At 36.1% G+C, this 14,689-nt stretch overlaps 1 protein-coding gene across 3 annotated transcripts in view; it reads left to right on the top strand.

The window, feature by feature from the left end:
• The window catches only part of DGKB (diacylglycerol kinase beta), a 354,661-nt gene that overhangs the window by 206,585 nt on the left and 133,387 nt on the right, over positions 1-14,689 (top strand). For all 3 annotated transcript variants that reach the window (XM_034062188.1, XM_034062182.1, XM_031052464.2), the window contains one exon: positions 981-1,045. In XM_034062188.1, coding sequence (XP_033918079.1) covers positions 981-1,045 — 65 coding nt within the window. The remainder of the gene's footprint in view (positions 1-980; positions 1,046-14,689) is intronic.

Raw genomic sequence — 14,689 nt, 5'->3', positions numbered from 1 at the left:
GAACTAACTTTTCTTATAAATGTGCGTATATATTCATATATATGCAGCATTTTAAGACATAATTATAAAAGCATGATCCAAATGGATTTCTCTGTGTTTACTATCACAAGACTTCAGAATAGGTTGGTTTCATATCCTCACACCTCATTTAATACATACATTAAAAGATGAAGAAACTTTTTATGTTCTTAATTCCTAGTTTGTAAATTGTTAATGATTCTTATGTGAAATAAATATTACATGATCTGGAATGAGGAAAACATTATTTTCATAACTGCAAAAGGGATACTAAAATGCTTTGAAGATTGATTCTAGCACATCAGTTCCAAATACTCTACTTTCAGCAGCACCCCACCTCAGTGGTTTGATTTTCTTTAAAATGTTGTACACATACAAGTATTTCATGCAGCTATTTCATCTCACATACACATTATTTAAATGTAGTATTAGCATAATTTACCAATTTTTTAAATAGCTTGATAATATGTATTTAATTTAATTAAATGGGGCATCTCCTGACATTTACTTCCATTTTCTACCCATTTTTCTACAATTCATTCCAGTTTTCTAGAGAAAGCTGTTGAACGGCCATATGCAAATATCAAGCTATATGCATGTAGAGTAACTCTGCTGCATTGCTCATCCGTACTAAAGGAGCAGATTTCATAGACTTTAGTAAGTACTCCTACAAGAACAGTGTGAATGGTCTTATTGTAAACCTGCACCAGATTTGAATGGTACAGATGTTGAGGAAAAAGAAATAATGGAGACTGTAACAAGGCTGATAAATGATTAAGTTCAGATATATCCCATTCTTTGTACAGTGTACCTTTAAGCCGTCTAAGTGATAAGAGTATTGTTTTTGTTGAAAATGTCATTTCGCAGAACACCTGACAAACCGTATGTCTTGTTCACAGTTTTGGACTTCTATTTTGTGATTTGCTGTCACAATAGATTTATGGTTTTCTTTTTCCTGTTAGGATGCTTCAATTGCTCACAGATTCCATATCATGAGAGAAAAACATCCAGAGAAGTTCAACAGTAGGTAAGAATCTAAAAATATCTACATATGAAAATATTTTTTTCCATGTTACCAAGGTATGTTCTGTGAGAGGTTAAATTTTGCACATCCTTTAAAATACTGATTCTTATTAAAAAAGAGAAAATTGGTGCATTTTATGTTAAGTATATGATCCTAGACTGCTTGTAGGGTAACTGTTTTATATCTGGTATTTCAACTGAAATGAATAGCATTATAAATAAACTGTTCTCACGTGTTAAATGTTTGACTTGTAAGACTAGCGTGGACAAGATGATGCATTGTGGTATCTCAGGATCCCTGAATTGATGCTTCGCCATTAGGCACTGAAGGGCACTTATTAGACAGCTGCAGATGGTGATTCTTATGTTTCATTCCCACACGCACACTAGTACATTGAAAAGGGGCTCTTCCATATATACTCTTAGTACGGGCAAGTGAATGCCATTTTACACATTAATGCTTTTATCATTAAATAACTTTGAATATGTAAAGTAAGTCAGAAATTAGACTTTGCATCTGTTCCTTGTGTTGCTTTTTGAATTTGCAATATTATCTCAGAGCTTTTCTGGAGATTAAAAATGTATTACAACATGTACGGTAAATTCACCTTCTTTCAATATCTGGTTTGTTGAGTAGATAATATTCATAATGCAATGCTTGTTTGTCTTTTCTTATTTAGGTAATTTAGCACGTAAGTCGTGATAGGTAAAAGTAACATTTCAGAAACTTTAATTAACATTTAAAGGCACCTAGAGGGCGGAAAGTAAGATACAAAGTTATTAGGAATAAATTGAATATCTGGAAATAATTATTAATGCAAATGTTTTTTGAGCTTACCCATGGACTTTCTTTAGTTTTCCATGGAGGTGACGTGGAAAGTCTTGTGTAGATGCAAATCTTGGTAGACTTTAGGATAATAAAATATGCTGTTTGTGCTGTTTCTTAGAGCTGTACAGAATGATGCTTGAATATTACCTAACTTCTTACTGTTTTCATGTTGAAATATACATTTTACATTTAACAGTCAGAGATTTTTTTTTCCTGAAATACTCAATCTGTTTAAAATCTGTGCAATGACAGACTGTGAACCCAACTGTATGTTTCTTTTCAAGTTCCCCAGTAAACATTTATTTTCTATGAACTCTACCTACCTCTGATGCTTCTCATTCTGAAATAATTACATTATGCAAAAAAATCAAACCTTATCTGTGCATCCCAATGTATTATACTCGTCTAGCAGGACTAGAGGTATTGGACATCTAGCAAATGTGGATCGTCTAGGCCCTGCAGATGAAGCTAGTTTATCAGTGGTCTTTCTGCATATTTTCAGCAGTTGGCAATTATGATTTATAAAAAGCTCAGCTAATAACATGAGTTTCAGATCAGATTTCATGTCACAATAAATCATACGCCATTAATAACATCTGCTAGCAGACTCACCTTGAAATTCATCTATATTTTAAGGAATCTGATGTTTCTAACATTATCTTAAGGAAATTAATTGCAAAAATATATAGTTCCAGTCCCTACGTGCTTTGGTACTGTCATATTGAAAGAACATGAAAAAAGCAATGATTCTCTGAGTATTAGACTATTCAGAAAGATTATGCCTTTCTAAAAGAAATGTAAGGACTTGAGCAAAATATTGCAATAGAGACTGATGTTTTAAAATGTTTCTTATTTGTGTAGTGATAAAAAAATACGGATTTCTATTTTTGTTGAATAGAATTTTCCGGATGATGTTAGTTCACAAATAGTTTGTTCCACTAACAGTTATTGGCATGTGGCAACACTCCATAATATGTTGCAGCAGCATTTTCCTGCTGTGTGTGAAAATAAAACTCTTTTCTAGATGTCTGCTGAACTGCAAGACTTATTCACCAGAGTGTGGAATTTTTTGTGCAATCTAAATGATTTAGGGTCAGCAAGTCCAACTGAAGTCAGATTCATAGTGGGCTTCATAGTTTATAGCACTTACTAATTTGAAAATCCTATATTACTCATTTGAAAATCCTATATTGTCACATGTGAATATCTCTGGTGATGAATAAAAAATAAATCTTTTGTGGGTTTATGTTAGTTTTCTCTTTCATGATTTTTCAAAGTTTTGAGCTGCCACAGCTGTCATGCAGTTTTGTAAAGCAGGTCCTTGCACTGAGGTTCTACTCTGAAAATGAACATATGAAAGTTTCCTTGCTGAAGTGAAACTTTATACTGTGTGCAGAGGTCTTTTGAAACACAAGGGTATTGGCCTTGTTTCAGTGAAGCAAGTTAGGTTAATTCTGGGGTTGGAGAATCTTTTGCTTTAGATCCTGGTAATCATCCTCGAATTCCTAAGAGTATTCCTCAACACTCATCCCAAGTTTCACATGTAAATAGAGCATACCAATAGGGAAACTCCTGACATGAAGTACTTGTGTGTGAAAGAATAACCTCTCTGTACTTATTTACCTTCTCAAAATGAAGAACATATCAAAAGGCTTAGAAGGACTTTTTCATGATTACTAGCCAACGTTGCTGATTGCTTTGGGAGCAGGTGACTGTTAAGAGCTCTGACACGTTTTGAAACTGCTGTATTCATAGATTTTGGATGCAAAGACTTAGTATAACTAACTTAATAAAAATATAAATAAATTAAGATATGGACTTCTAAACAGTCTAGAGATACTTAGACATTCAGATCATTGGAAAATCTAAGGTTAAGTATGTGTAAATACTCATAAATTAAAAATCCACATTATCTGTTGTTTCTTAAATCTTCAGATGACTTAGCAGCTACCTTGTGACATTTCAGTGAAGCACCTGTTTTTTTTTTCAATTTCATATTAAACTGAAATCAAGTCCCTTTTCTAAAGGTTCTGTGTTCAGAAGCTTAAGTTTCACTGAGAAACATTAAATACATGCCTTAATCACTTGAAAACTGAAGTGTGGAATTGCTCAATACTGTTTTCCAAATAAGACTCGACATAAATGTCTAGCAGTGATATCAAAATATTTATTATTTGATCCTAAAAATGGATCTGCTGGAGAACAGTTTTTATTCTGGTGATGGTCAAATAGAAAAGAATGTACATGAGAGCACAGTAGCATCCCCACCTCTGTCAAAAGAATGAATCCTAATATAGTATTTTACGTAATCACATCTTAACGATCAAAGGTGGAAGCAAGGACAGGCAGCCTGAGAAGATTACAGGGATGTTGTCTGGTAAGCTAGGGACCAGGTTAGGAAAGCTAAGGCCCAGTTAGAGTTAAACTTGGCTAAGGATGTGAAAGATAACAGGAAAGGATTCTGTAAGTACATTGCAAATAAAGGATAGACTAGGGAGAACATGGGCCCTCTCCAGAAGCTATCAGGAGAACTGGCTAGCATGGATTTGGAGAAGTATGAGGTTCTGAATGACTTCTTTGCATCAGTCTTAACTGGCAAATGTTCTGACTATGCCACCCAAGTCCTGGAAGGCAGATGCAGGGACTGAGAATGAAGACCTTAGGCCCACTGTAGGAGAGGATCTGGTTCAAGACCATCTTAAGAACCTGAATGTACACAAGTCCATGGGACCTGATGAAATCCATTCGTGGGTCCTGAAGGAGCTGGTGAATGAAGTTGCTAAGCCACTGGCCATCATATTTGAAAAATCATGGCAGTCAGGTGAAGTTCCCAATGACTGGAAAAAGGGAAATATAACCCCCATTTTCAAGAAGGGGAAAATGGATGACAGACCAGCCAGTCTCACCTCTGTGCCTGGCCACATCCTGGAGCAGATTCTCCTGGAAGGCATGCTAAGGCACATGTAAAACAACAAGGTGCTTGGTGACAGCCAGCATGGCTTCACGAAGGGGAAATCCTGCATGACCAATTTGGTGGCCTATGATGGCACTACAGAACTGATGGACAGGGGAAGAGCAGTTGATGTCATCTACCTGGACTTGTGCAAAGCATTTAACACTGTCCCACATGACATCCTTGTCTTTAAAGTGGAGAGACATCAATTTGATAGCTGGACCACTTGGTGGATAAAGAACGGGCTGGATGGTCGCACTCAAGGAGTTGTGGTCAACGGTTCAATGTCCGGCTGGTGTCCCTCAGGGATCGGTGTTGGGGCCGGTCTTGTTTAACATCTTTGTCGGTGAAATTGACAGTAGGATTGAGTGCGCCCTCAGCAAGTTTGCCAATGACACCAAGCTGTGTGGTTGGGTTGATACACTGGAGGGAAGGAATGCCATCCAGAGGGACCTTGACATGCTTGTGAGGTGGGCTGATGCCAACCTCATCAAGTTTAACCATGCCAAGTAATGTCATACAACTGGGTTTGAGCAATCCCAGGCACAGCTACAAGTTGGGCAGAGAAGAGATTCAGAGCAGCCCTGTGGAGAAGGACTTGGGGGTGTTGGTTGATGAGAAAATGAACATGAGCCAGCTTCAGTGTGTGCTAAAAGCCCAGAAAGCCAACTGTATCCTGGGCTGCATCAAAAGGAGCATGACCAGCAGGTCGAAGGAGGTGATCTTGCCCCTCTACTCTGCTCTCATGAGACCTCACTTGGAGTATTGTGTGCAGTTCTGGTGCCCTCAACATAAGAAGGACATGGAACTGTTGGAACAAGTCCAGAGGAGGGCCACGAGGATGATCAGGGGCCTGGAACACCTCCCCTATGAAGATATGCTGAGAAAGTTGGGACTGTTCAGCCTGGAGAAGAGAAGGCTGTGTGGATACCTCATAGCAGCCTTCCAGTATTTGAAGGGGGCTTATAAGGATGCTGGGGAGGGACTCTTCATTAAGGACTGTAATGACAGGACAAGGGGTAATGGGTTAAAACTTAAACAGGGGAAGTTTAGATTGGATATAAGCAAGAATTTCTTCACTGTAAGGGTGGTGAGGCACTGGAATGGTTTGCCCAGGGTAGCTATGAATGCTCCCTTCCTGGCAGTGTTCAAGGCCAGGTTGGACAGAGCCTCGAGTGACATGGTTTAGTGTGAGGTGTCTCTGACCATGACAGGGGGTTTGGAGCTAGATGATCTTAAGGTCCTTTCCAACCCTAACTATTCTATAATTCTATGATTCTATTATCATTAGCACCTATTATCAGAAACCAGTACTGAGATTTCATTATGATTTCAATCTGTTCATAAAACTCAGAATCTCAGCTGTCACATTACGTACTGTATGGGTCTGAAGTGCTGAGGACTCTGTTGAGAAAGAAGAGTTCACTTTCCAGCTTCTCCTGCTTAAGAGTAGGGTCAGATTTTCTGATTTCACTGTAGAAGAGCTGAGTTAACCCTAGAGGGAAGAAAACTTTCAAAAGACAACATTTCAAGTAACAGTATCATTAAACTGGGATATACTGTTGAAATAACGATTCAGTTAGACCAAAATGCCCTGCAGGGAGATCTGTGTAAACATCATAGATTCGATACTGGGAATAACAGATGTATGAGTTATGTGACTGGAAGATACACAGGGAAACAAAGAATATGTTCAACAAAAAATAATTCAGGTCTATATTAACTATTCTAAAATAATATTCAGTTAAATTAGGCATGCTAATTTGACTCTCTGCAACCTGTAACATAAAAATATTTCTTAGTCTCAGTAAAGTAAAGTAGGATTTATAAATTACATTTACAGTCTTAAGTACATCATCTCTGAGATTTTCAAACATCAGTGTATTTTCCTATTTATGAAGACCAAATTCTAAAGCAAAAAAAGTTCCTCTCCTAATAACTTGATTTGGAGCATGTTCCTGACCATGTTGAAATTCCCTCTTGACTTGCTTAATCATGCTTTTATTTTGTGCCAGTATCTGTACATTTAGTCTCTAAGGAGATGTTTCAGTGATAGAAAGTACCAATTTGTGCAAGTGATCTCCAGGCAAATAAGTGTTCTTACACTGAATATGAGTGAAGAAAGTTACCCTTTTGTTTTGACCTACATGTTATGTGACACTGGTTTTATCTCTGAAGGCCACAGAAAAAAAAAGTTGGGAGAAATGGCAAGTAAATGAATCTTTCGCATGTGTCCCAGCTTGAGTACTGCATTATGCAGTGTAGATACCACAGTATCACAACTTAACTGACCTCAAAAAAAAAAAAAAAAGAAAAAATCCTGCCGTGCAGTCACTGTTGTTGTATCCAAAAGCTTTATCCTGAAAATTTTCTAACCCTGTCTGACAGCAGACAAACCACAACACAGGTGTTCTACTTGAATATTGGAGACTACCCAAATCCCTTGCTGTTGAAGGTGAGTACTAGTTCCAGTTTGGTGACTGAGGTTGAAAGAGATCAGTGTAAACTCACTTTTATGCATAAGGCAGCTTCAGTTTAAAAGCAGAATCATTTGTCATGGGATGAATGAAATGCTCCATTCTCAGATGTGCTTATTAACCTTTCTTTTCAAGTTGGATTAGTTTGTCTTTGAATTGAAAAGTCAGAAGGTTTAATTTTGAATAGAAAATACCTATTTCAGTATTTTCATTGGGCTTCTAGTTTTTCAGGTTAAGTGATAGAGCCTGTTAGGTTGAATCACAACTGTGTATTTTCAGTGAATATACTAAACATCAACACAAAAGACATTTCAGTCTCTTTCCTTCAACCTTCTTGGTTGTGACTGAGCTGAAAACACTTAAAAGGAAGACACTGGCCCCACAGAGAAACCAGATTGCAGACATCTGTTACCTGTCCCATTGAACTCACAGGTTTCTTTTCATAAAAGAATAAGACTCCAGGGAGCAATACCTCTGAACTCAGGCAGTGTTACTGCAACTGTAGTCATCAGAAGAAGCAACACAAGGCAAAAATATTTATGGTAGAGTGTGAAATATTTTCACACGTGCAAGAGATGGCTTAAACAACCTATTCTGCCTAACTCTTGGTTATAACACAGACAGAAAGAAAAATTAAAAAATCAGCATGTTCTTTTGTCAGACTTCAAACCTATAGTAGTTCATCTTCAAACCTATAGTAGCTCATGCTTGAGTTTACTAAGCTGGAACAAAAGAAGGTAGTTAGAATGTAATATTGATTCAGCCTACCTATGTCTGTTGTCTACAGTGCAAAATGTCAGCAGTCTGCATCTACAGTATCTGCACCTTTCTCTCATACAAAATTTCATATTTGTATCATTTCTCTAGAAAGTGCTAATGAGCTAAAGCCTTCTACTTCACAGACTTCTTACTCTTGTAAGCATTATTCTTACAGGAATATTGGCTGTCTGGGAAGCTGGTATGGTTGGGGAACCTTGGGTTCAAACCTCCAGAGGGCTAGAGGAAGCGTGCTGTGTAATATATATAAATAGATGTCCCTAAGTCCTGAGCATCACCCGTGGTTTCGAAGTACATCTCTGAAAGTAGCATGCTGTGTCAAAGAGGAGCAGTGGATTTGTGTTAGTATTCTTAGGATCCTCAGCTGTCAAATTCACTGCTGCAGGACTGAAATGAGGTATGGTTTTGTACTGTTCTAATGGTAAGGATTATCTGTTTATCAGGCACTTCCATTGGAGGGGGTTGTTATTAAACACCTGCCATTCTGCCCTTTAAAAAACAAACAAACAAACAAAAGAAAACCAAATAGCTGAAATACATACTATTAATATTGGGAAGGTATGGAATATTTTTCCTTTAAGGAATGTTATATGTTTTAAAGATATGTAATGATACCCAGTTGTTAAAGAAACAGTAGCTTTAGAAATTGTCAGTTAAAACATATGACAGTGTTAAATGGTGAAAATCAGTTCACTGTTTAGGAGAAAGCATTGTTTAACATGGTGCACAATTATGTAGAGGGATTGGCCTAGCACGCATTGTGCAAGAAACGAACTGTTAATTCACACTAAGTATATCCATATTCTATAGCCCAAGGTCAAGAAAATCTAATTTGTCTTCAACTAATATCAGGCTGGTATAGGAGTTTATTGTAGATGATGTTTCATTACTCAGAGGAGGACATTAAACCTTTTCTATGGATTTAAATGCCTATTGGATATTCTATACATTATTTAATTAATTAAAACTACTGCCTTTTATTACAGTATGTTAAAGGCAAACATGTCTATGTAGGAATTAAATCTTGGCCTTTTCCACTGTTTAGTCATACCATTTGAAAATGGTACACTGAAAAAGGTTTCTGACTACTTTTAATTTATAGTAAATTCACATGTGAAGGGAGTCTATAACAGATATGAGAAACACTGTAATAAAATTATGAAACTACGGCTTGCTATTTATTGCTTGCTGAGAAAGCATGGTCAAGTATTTCTATACACATGAGTAAGGTTATTTTTCTCTGATTTTCATGAGCACACACTAAATAAAATCCATTGTAAAGCAACAATATTATATTAAATGCTACCTGCTTTTTTGGAGGGGGAATTATTATCAGAACTAATGAATGCTAACAATGCAAATTTGCAGCTGATTTGCAGACTTCATTTTGGATCAGTTAATCTTCAAATCTCTGAAGTAAATAGCAAATCTTAACATAAGTTTCATGTGGAGACATTTAATTTTTAAAACAGATGCTGGGCTTTATAAACAGTTAAGCATCAGCCATTTCTAATATACATCCAAAACCAACAAAGCCTTCTTTCAAAATCCAGTCAAGGTTGCTAAGTGGCCACAGTGCACTTACATATATTATTGACAATATCCAAGCCATTAAAAGCAATGAAATGAATTGTTAAGGAATAAATTTTACACTTCCTATTTAATAAACATAAACACATTATTCTTTAGTACAAAGAAATTAAAATTTAATCACAGCATGAAAACCTTTATACTGTGGATGCTTTATGGGTTTTGTTTTTTTTAATCCTTTAATTCCAGTAATTAAGCCCCTATTTTTAGAGAATGTTGTTATCCAGGCATATACTAGAGTACCCACAGATAATGAGAAGAGCCCAAATACTCCTTTAGTAAAGCGCAGATTGACATGATACACAGCATGTGCTTTTACTTCCTTGTTCTTTAAGGAGTCCTGGATTTGCTTCAGATCCAGAATCTTACAACTAATATACCCTAGGCTTCCAACTCTACACTCTGAAATTGCAAATTAGTTTGTGTCACATTAGAGAGACTTAGGTAAGTGGTGGGGGTGGAGGGCATAACCGATCCTCCTAACCCTATTTTAGTGCCTTATTAGTACTAGTTTTCAACATTCGTTTTTTAGTGGAGTTCCTGAAAAGTAATCCTTTCAACGAATATGCCAGCCCCTGATTAAATAACCTATAGTTCTTATCTTTGCTAATTATATAACTGAAGTGATTTTAAGTACTTAATGTACCTAATAAAGAGCCTCTGTCACCACCTCCATCACTTCAGATAACATTTTCTATTTTACTCTTTCTTCTGTTTGAATGTAGTTTGCCTGGCTCATGTCTATGAATTCTCATGTAAATAACCACACTACTTTCTGATTTGATTTCAAGTCTCTTTATTTTTATTGTATGTAATAGGTTACATAGCCCTTTCTAAGAAATGTGCTAAGCTAGAAGTATTTCCAAACTTCTGGTGTACAGTAAGGTATAATTTGTGTATCTTACAAAACAAGGTAAATCCTGTGGATATCCCTAAGATAAAGTTCTTATTGACATCTGATGTATATCTTCATTTTATTAACATAGGATATATTATTTCAAAGCAAATATTCTGAAAATACTGATCTTTTAATAACATGGAACAATTCATATAATGCATTGTTATGAAAATTGAATGATAGATGCAGTTTTATGATAGTACCTATTGTTATAACTGCCCTGTTAATAACATTGATGTCAGAATAATTTTGGGGTTTAGTTTCACCTGCAAAATAAGAGCTGCTGTTTTTTATTTGAACTGATAAGAACAGAATTATTTAATCAAATTTTAGAAATATTTATCTTAGCACTGAATCTCTTTAGCATTGATATACCAAAATTGTATTTTCTATTTTTATGTTTAATTGCATTTTATTTTTGTTTTTCTTTTTTGTATTAAAAACTTTTACCAAAATATGGATTTTTCAGTATCTCTGTGTATGTATGTGTATGTGTTTGAAATCACTGTACGTATATAACTACATTACCAGCAAAAAGTATAAAACAAAATCATTGCCAGAGAAACATATTGGCTGACTTGGTGATTTAAAGGGAATGCTGTTGCTTATTGAAGCAAAGATTATAGAAGTTTATAGAAGCAAAGTTTAGCTTAAAGATCAAAGTAATTTAAAGGGATATTGCCTGTCTCTCTCATGGCACTTCATAGTCAGTCTAACAGGAGATCTGACGTGGTTTTGGGAATCCTGTTTTGGTCACTGATATCTTTTGAGACTAAATCTTGTAATTTCTTATGTTCTTGCTGTTCCTAAGACAGGCTTCCTCATATTAGGATATTGCCATGTACTAGCATGGCACTGAAAGAATACCTCTGTCTTCTCTTATAACTATATTGCTGAATGGTTGGTAACTATTGATCTACATCCACTGCTGAAGCAGAAGATGTTCATTTGCTATCTCACCAGTGTTTGGGGTGTTAGTGTATGTCGTTCCACTTTTTCATTTGTCAGATGGAGAAATTGTGGGAATTCAAGAAATGTTGTTAATTTGCTCCAACTAAACTATTCATGCTTATTTAAGAGTCTAATCTGTACATCAGGAAAACTCTATGTATGTTACCTGTCTTTGTTGGGTGCTTTCTGATGTTCAGCTCTGGCTTGGGAAAAAGGATTCAGATCAACAAGTTATGTGGCAGATTTTGGGCTAAAGGATCAGAATAGCCCCTTTTTCCAGCTCAAGCATCTCAGGAGAACTCTCTGGGGAAACTGTCAAGACAAGATACAAAATGGGCAAAGAAGTATGTGAGGAGCAATATCATTTTGGTATTGTTTCTCAAAGCTTTACTGAATAGTAGTTACAGAACTTTATTAATTTACTGATCAGTGATTGTGAGGGTGAGCTGTATGCTTCTGATATGTTTGTATGTCATGGCGTAAAATAGATCACAATAGAAAAAGCAGAACATCACTGGACATAAAAACTGTTACCTAGGAAGTGGAATTTATTACACTTGGACAGTTTTCAAATTATATCCGGTTTCAATCCCTGGAAGTGTGCTTAGATATGCCAACAGTTAATATTGTTCCTTAGGTTAAAAAATTAATTTAGTATTTTAACATCATATTGAATTTACATTAAATTGTTTTCCTGATGTGCTTAACATTCAGGGCCAGGATATCATTTGAATCAGTGTGACACAGGAGATGTGGTAAAAGCTGCCTAGGATTTTGATTTAGTAGACAGAGGAAGAGGCTGTCTGTTATATTTGCCTTTTTTTTTTTTTGTTCAAATTAGACTTAGGGAACAGCTGCAAGTAATATGGTTTCCTGGTTCTTGAGAACCTTTCAGTTATGCTGTTTTTAATAGAGATTTGTCCATATGAGGAACAGCAAGGTCTGTTAACCTTTCTTGCAGCAGGCTATTTCTGAGCCAATTATGAAGATGTCTAAAGGCATTGAATGCTCTTTGGAACAGTAACTTGTGATTTGGGAGTATAATGGCCAACTGAAGAACTTTCTCTGTGGTTAGAATATTTGTGCTCACAATATATTAAAAACAAGGGCAGCATTGATTTTTTCATGAGCTAAAATACTTCTTGAATATTTTTCTTTTAGTTATGATGCTATATTAATAACTACAGTATCAGCAGAAGTAGCAGAAGAATCTGAAGTGATTTGGATTTTGATAGTAAAGCCTTGAAAGCTGTGTTAAGCTGTCAATCTAGTTCTTTATCGAGATTTTGTTGATGTTCGAAGAAAGAAAAAAAGTGTGTTAATCAAAGAAATATGCTCTTCTTGCTGGTATGAGGCAGATGACAACTCTGAAGGAAATCTTCAATATGTTTAGCTGCTTTGATTTCATAGAGAATTACAGTGTAAATATTCTGTGAAAGTGATTTGGGAACATAAATTTAATTGACAAATTGTTGTGGACTTTTAAAAATTAAACCTGAGTGGATTGACCTAACTAAAGAGGGCTTGTGCTTCAAAAAAAAACTTGCAGTAGCAAAGCTGCACAGCAGCCATGCCACTGCAGCCACAGGACTTTTATATGCTGTCTTCATAATGAGGGCATTCAGCCAGGAAAGAAATTGGGGTTCAGTTCCCTCTTCTGACTAGGAGCAAGCAGATGTGCTGTCTTGGAAAGCGCTTTAATCACTAAATAAAAAAAAACACAGCAGCTGCAAGTACAAATGCCACAGTTCATAACTATGGCAGAAAAGCAGAAAACAAGTAAGCAAGAGGGAATTTGACTATCTCACCAGGTTGCCAGGGTGTGGGGAAGGTTTTTTTTATTCCAGAAAATCTGTTGAAAGACTTAAGTTTTTAATTATGTTCTTTAGATCACTAACAGAATTTACCTATTACTTTATTCACATGAGCAAAATAAGTATCATGGAAAAGGGGCAAACCTGTTACAAGGGTGGTGGTTTATGTGTGGTACACTAGTGTCTGCGTACCAGAATGAGAGAGTCTCAGCTTCTTTTGTTAAATCTAGAATAAGAAACGGACACTAATCTAAAGTATTTGCAACCAGGCATATTTCATCAGTGCACACAGTAGTCTTCCTTCTGTCTACCACTGTTCCTTTGACATCACATGTAATGCCCAAAATACACTAAGATTGTAGAATAAGGGTATATAGGCATGATGCAGAATAGTCCTTGTTGGACAGTCAGACACAGCAAGCACTGCCAAAGAGAGAACTACTTAGAGAAAGAAGATGCCTCCCAGGGCTACTCTGAATCTTCTCTGACTCTGTCTGCCTCTCCAAGTTATTCATGGACAGTCACAGGTGAACTTCAGAGGTTTAGAGTAGATTTAGGCTTACACAAGCACAAGCCTATGCCACTATGGCTGTCTTGATTGTACTTCCAGAACTGTCTCAGCATTAGCTGTGCATTCATGGAAGTGTGCTCCATTACAAAGTGGCGATGTGGGTGAAATATGGGATAAAATCTGTGCAGTGGTTGAGTACACTGGATCACAAGCTAGTAGTCACTAATCACATTATACCAGCTTCTTGATATTTAACAGATGTTTTTTAACTGTCCAAAGTGAAAGAAGTCCTTGAGATTAAATTTTAGCCTATACATTTGTTCTTGCTGTCATACACATTCATCTTTTGCCTACATTTCCCTTCCTCAGCATCTTAAGACTTCTCTTGTTTCTTTTTCTGCTTTTGACACCTTTTTTTCCTTGCCTTTCTTGACTTTTCTTTGTTCTTTCACCTTATAAAATAATAAAGGATACAGATTTCAACAAAACTATACTCTTGGTTAAGAAGGATTTCAATTTTTATTATAAAGCTAAATTAAGAACTGCTTAATGCTCGTGGTTTAGTGTTTTAATAAAAAAGGGAAATAGAGAAGCTGACAGCAAGAGGGAAGTGCTTTTCAGCCATGTCTCTTACTTGTAGTCTTAAGTGTTGATTTGTTTGATCTATTTTATTTTCTGAATTCTTTATTATATAATGTCTATTCTTTTTTTTTATAACACTTCTCTATAAAATATGTACACTTCCACCAGAATGCTCTTGGACAAAGTAAACTTAATGAAATACTAAGTATGCCCATTTAGTGCCCTGAACTGGTAGTACTCTAAAACCTGTAGCTTGGAAGAGGATA

Source organism: Melopsittacus undulatus, chromosome 1 (assembly GCF_012275295.1).
Source record: "Melopsittacus undulatus isolate bMelUnd1 chromosome 1, bMelUnd1.mat.Z, whole genome shotgun sequence".
In the NCBI taxonomy this organism is placed as follows: Eukaryota; Metazoa; Chordata; class Aves; order Psittaciformes; family Psittaculidae; genus Melopsittacus; species Melopsittacus undulatus.
The sequence above is the reverse complement of the archived record's forward strand: the minus strand, read 5'-3'. Positions and strand labels throughout refer to the sequence as shown.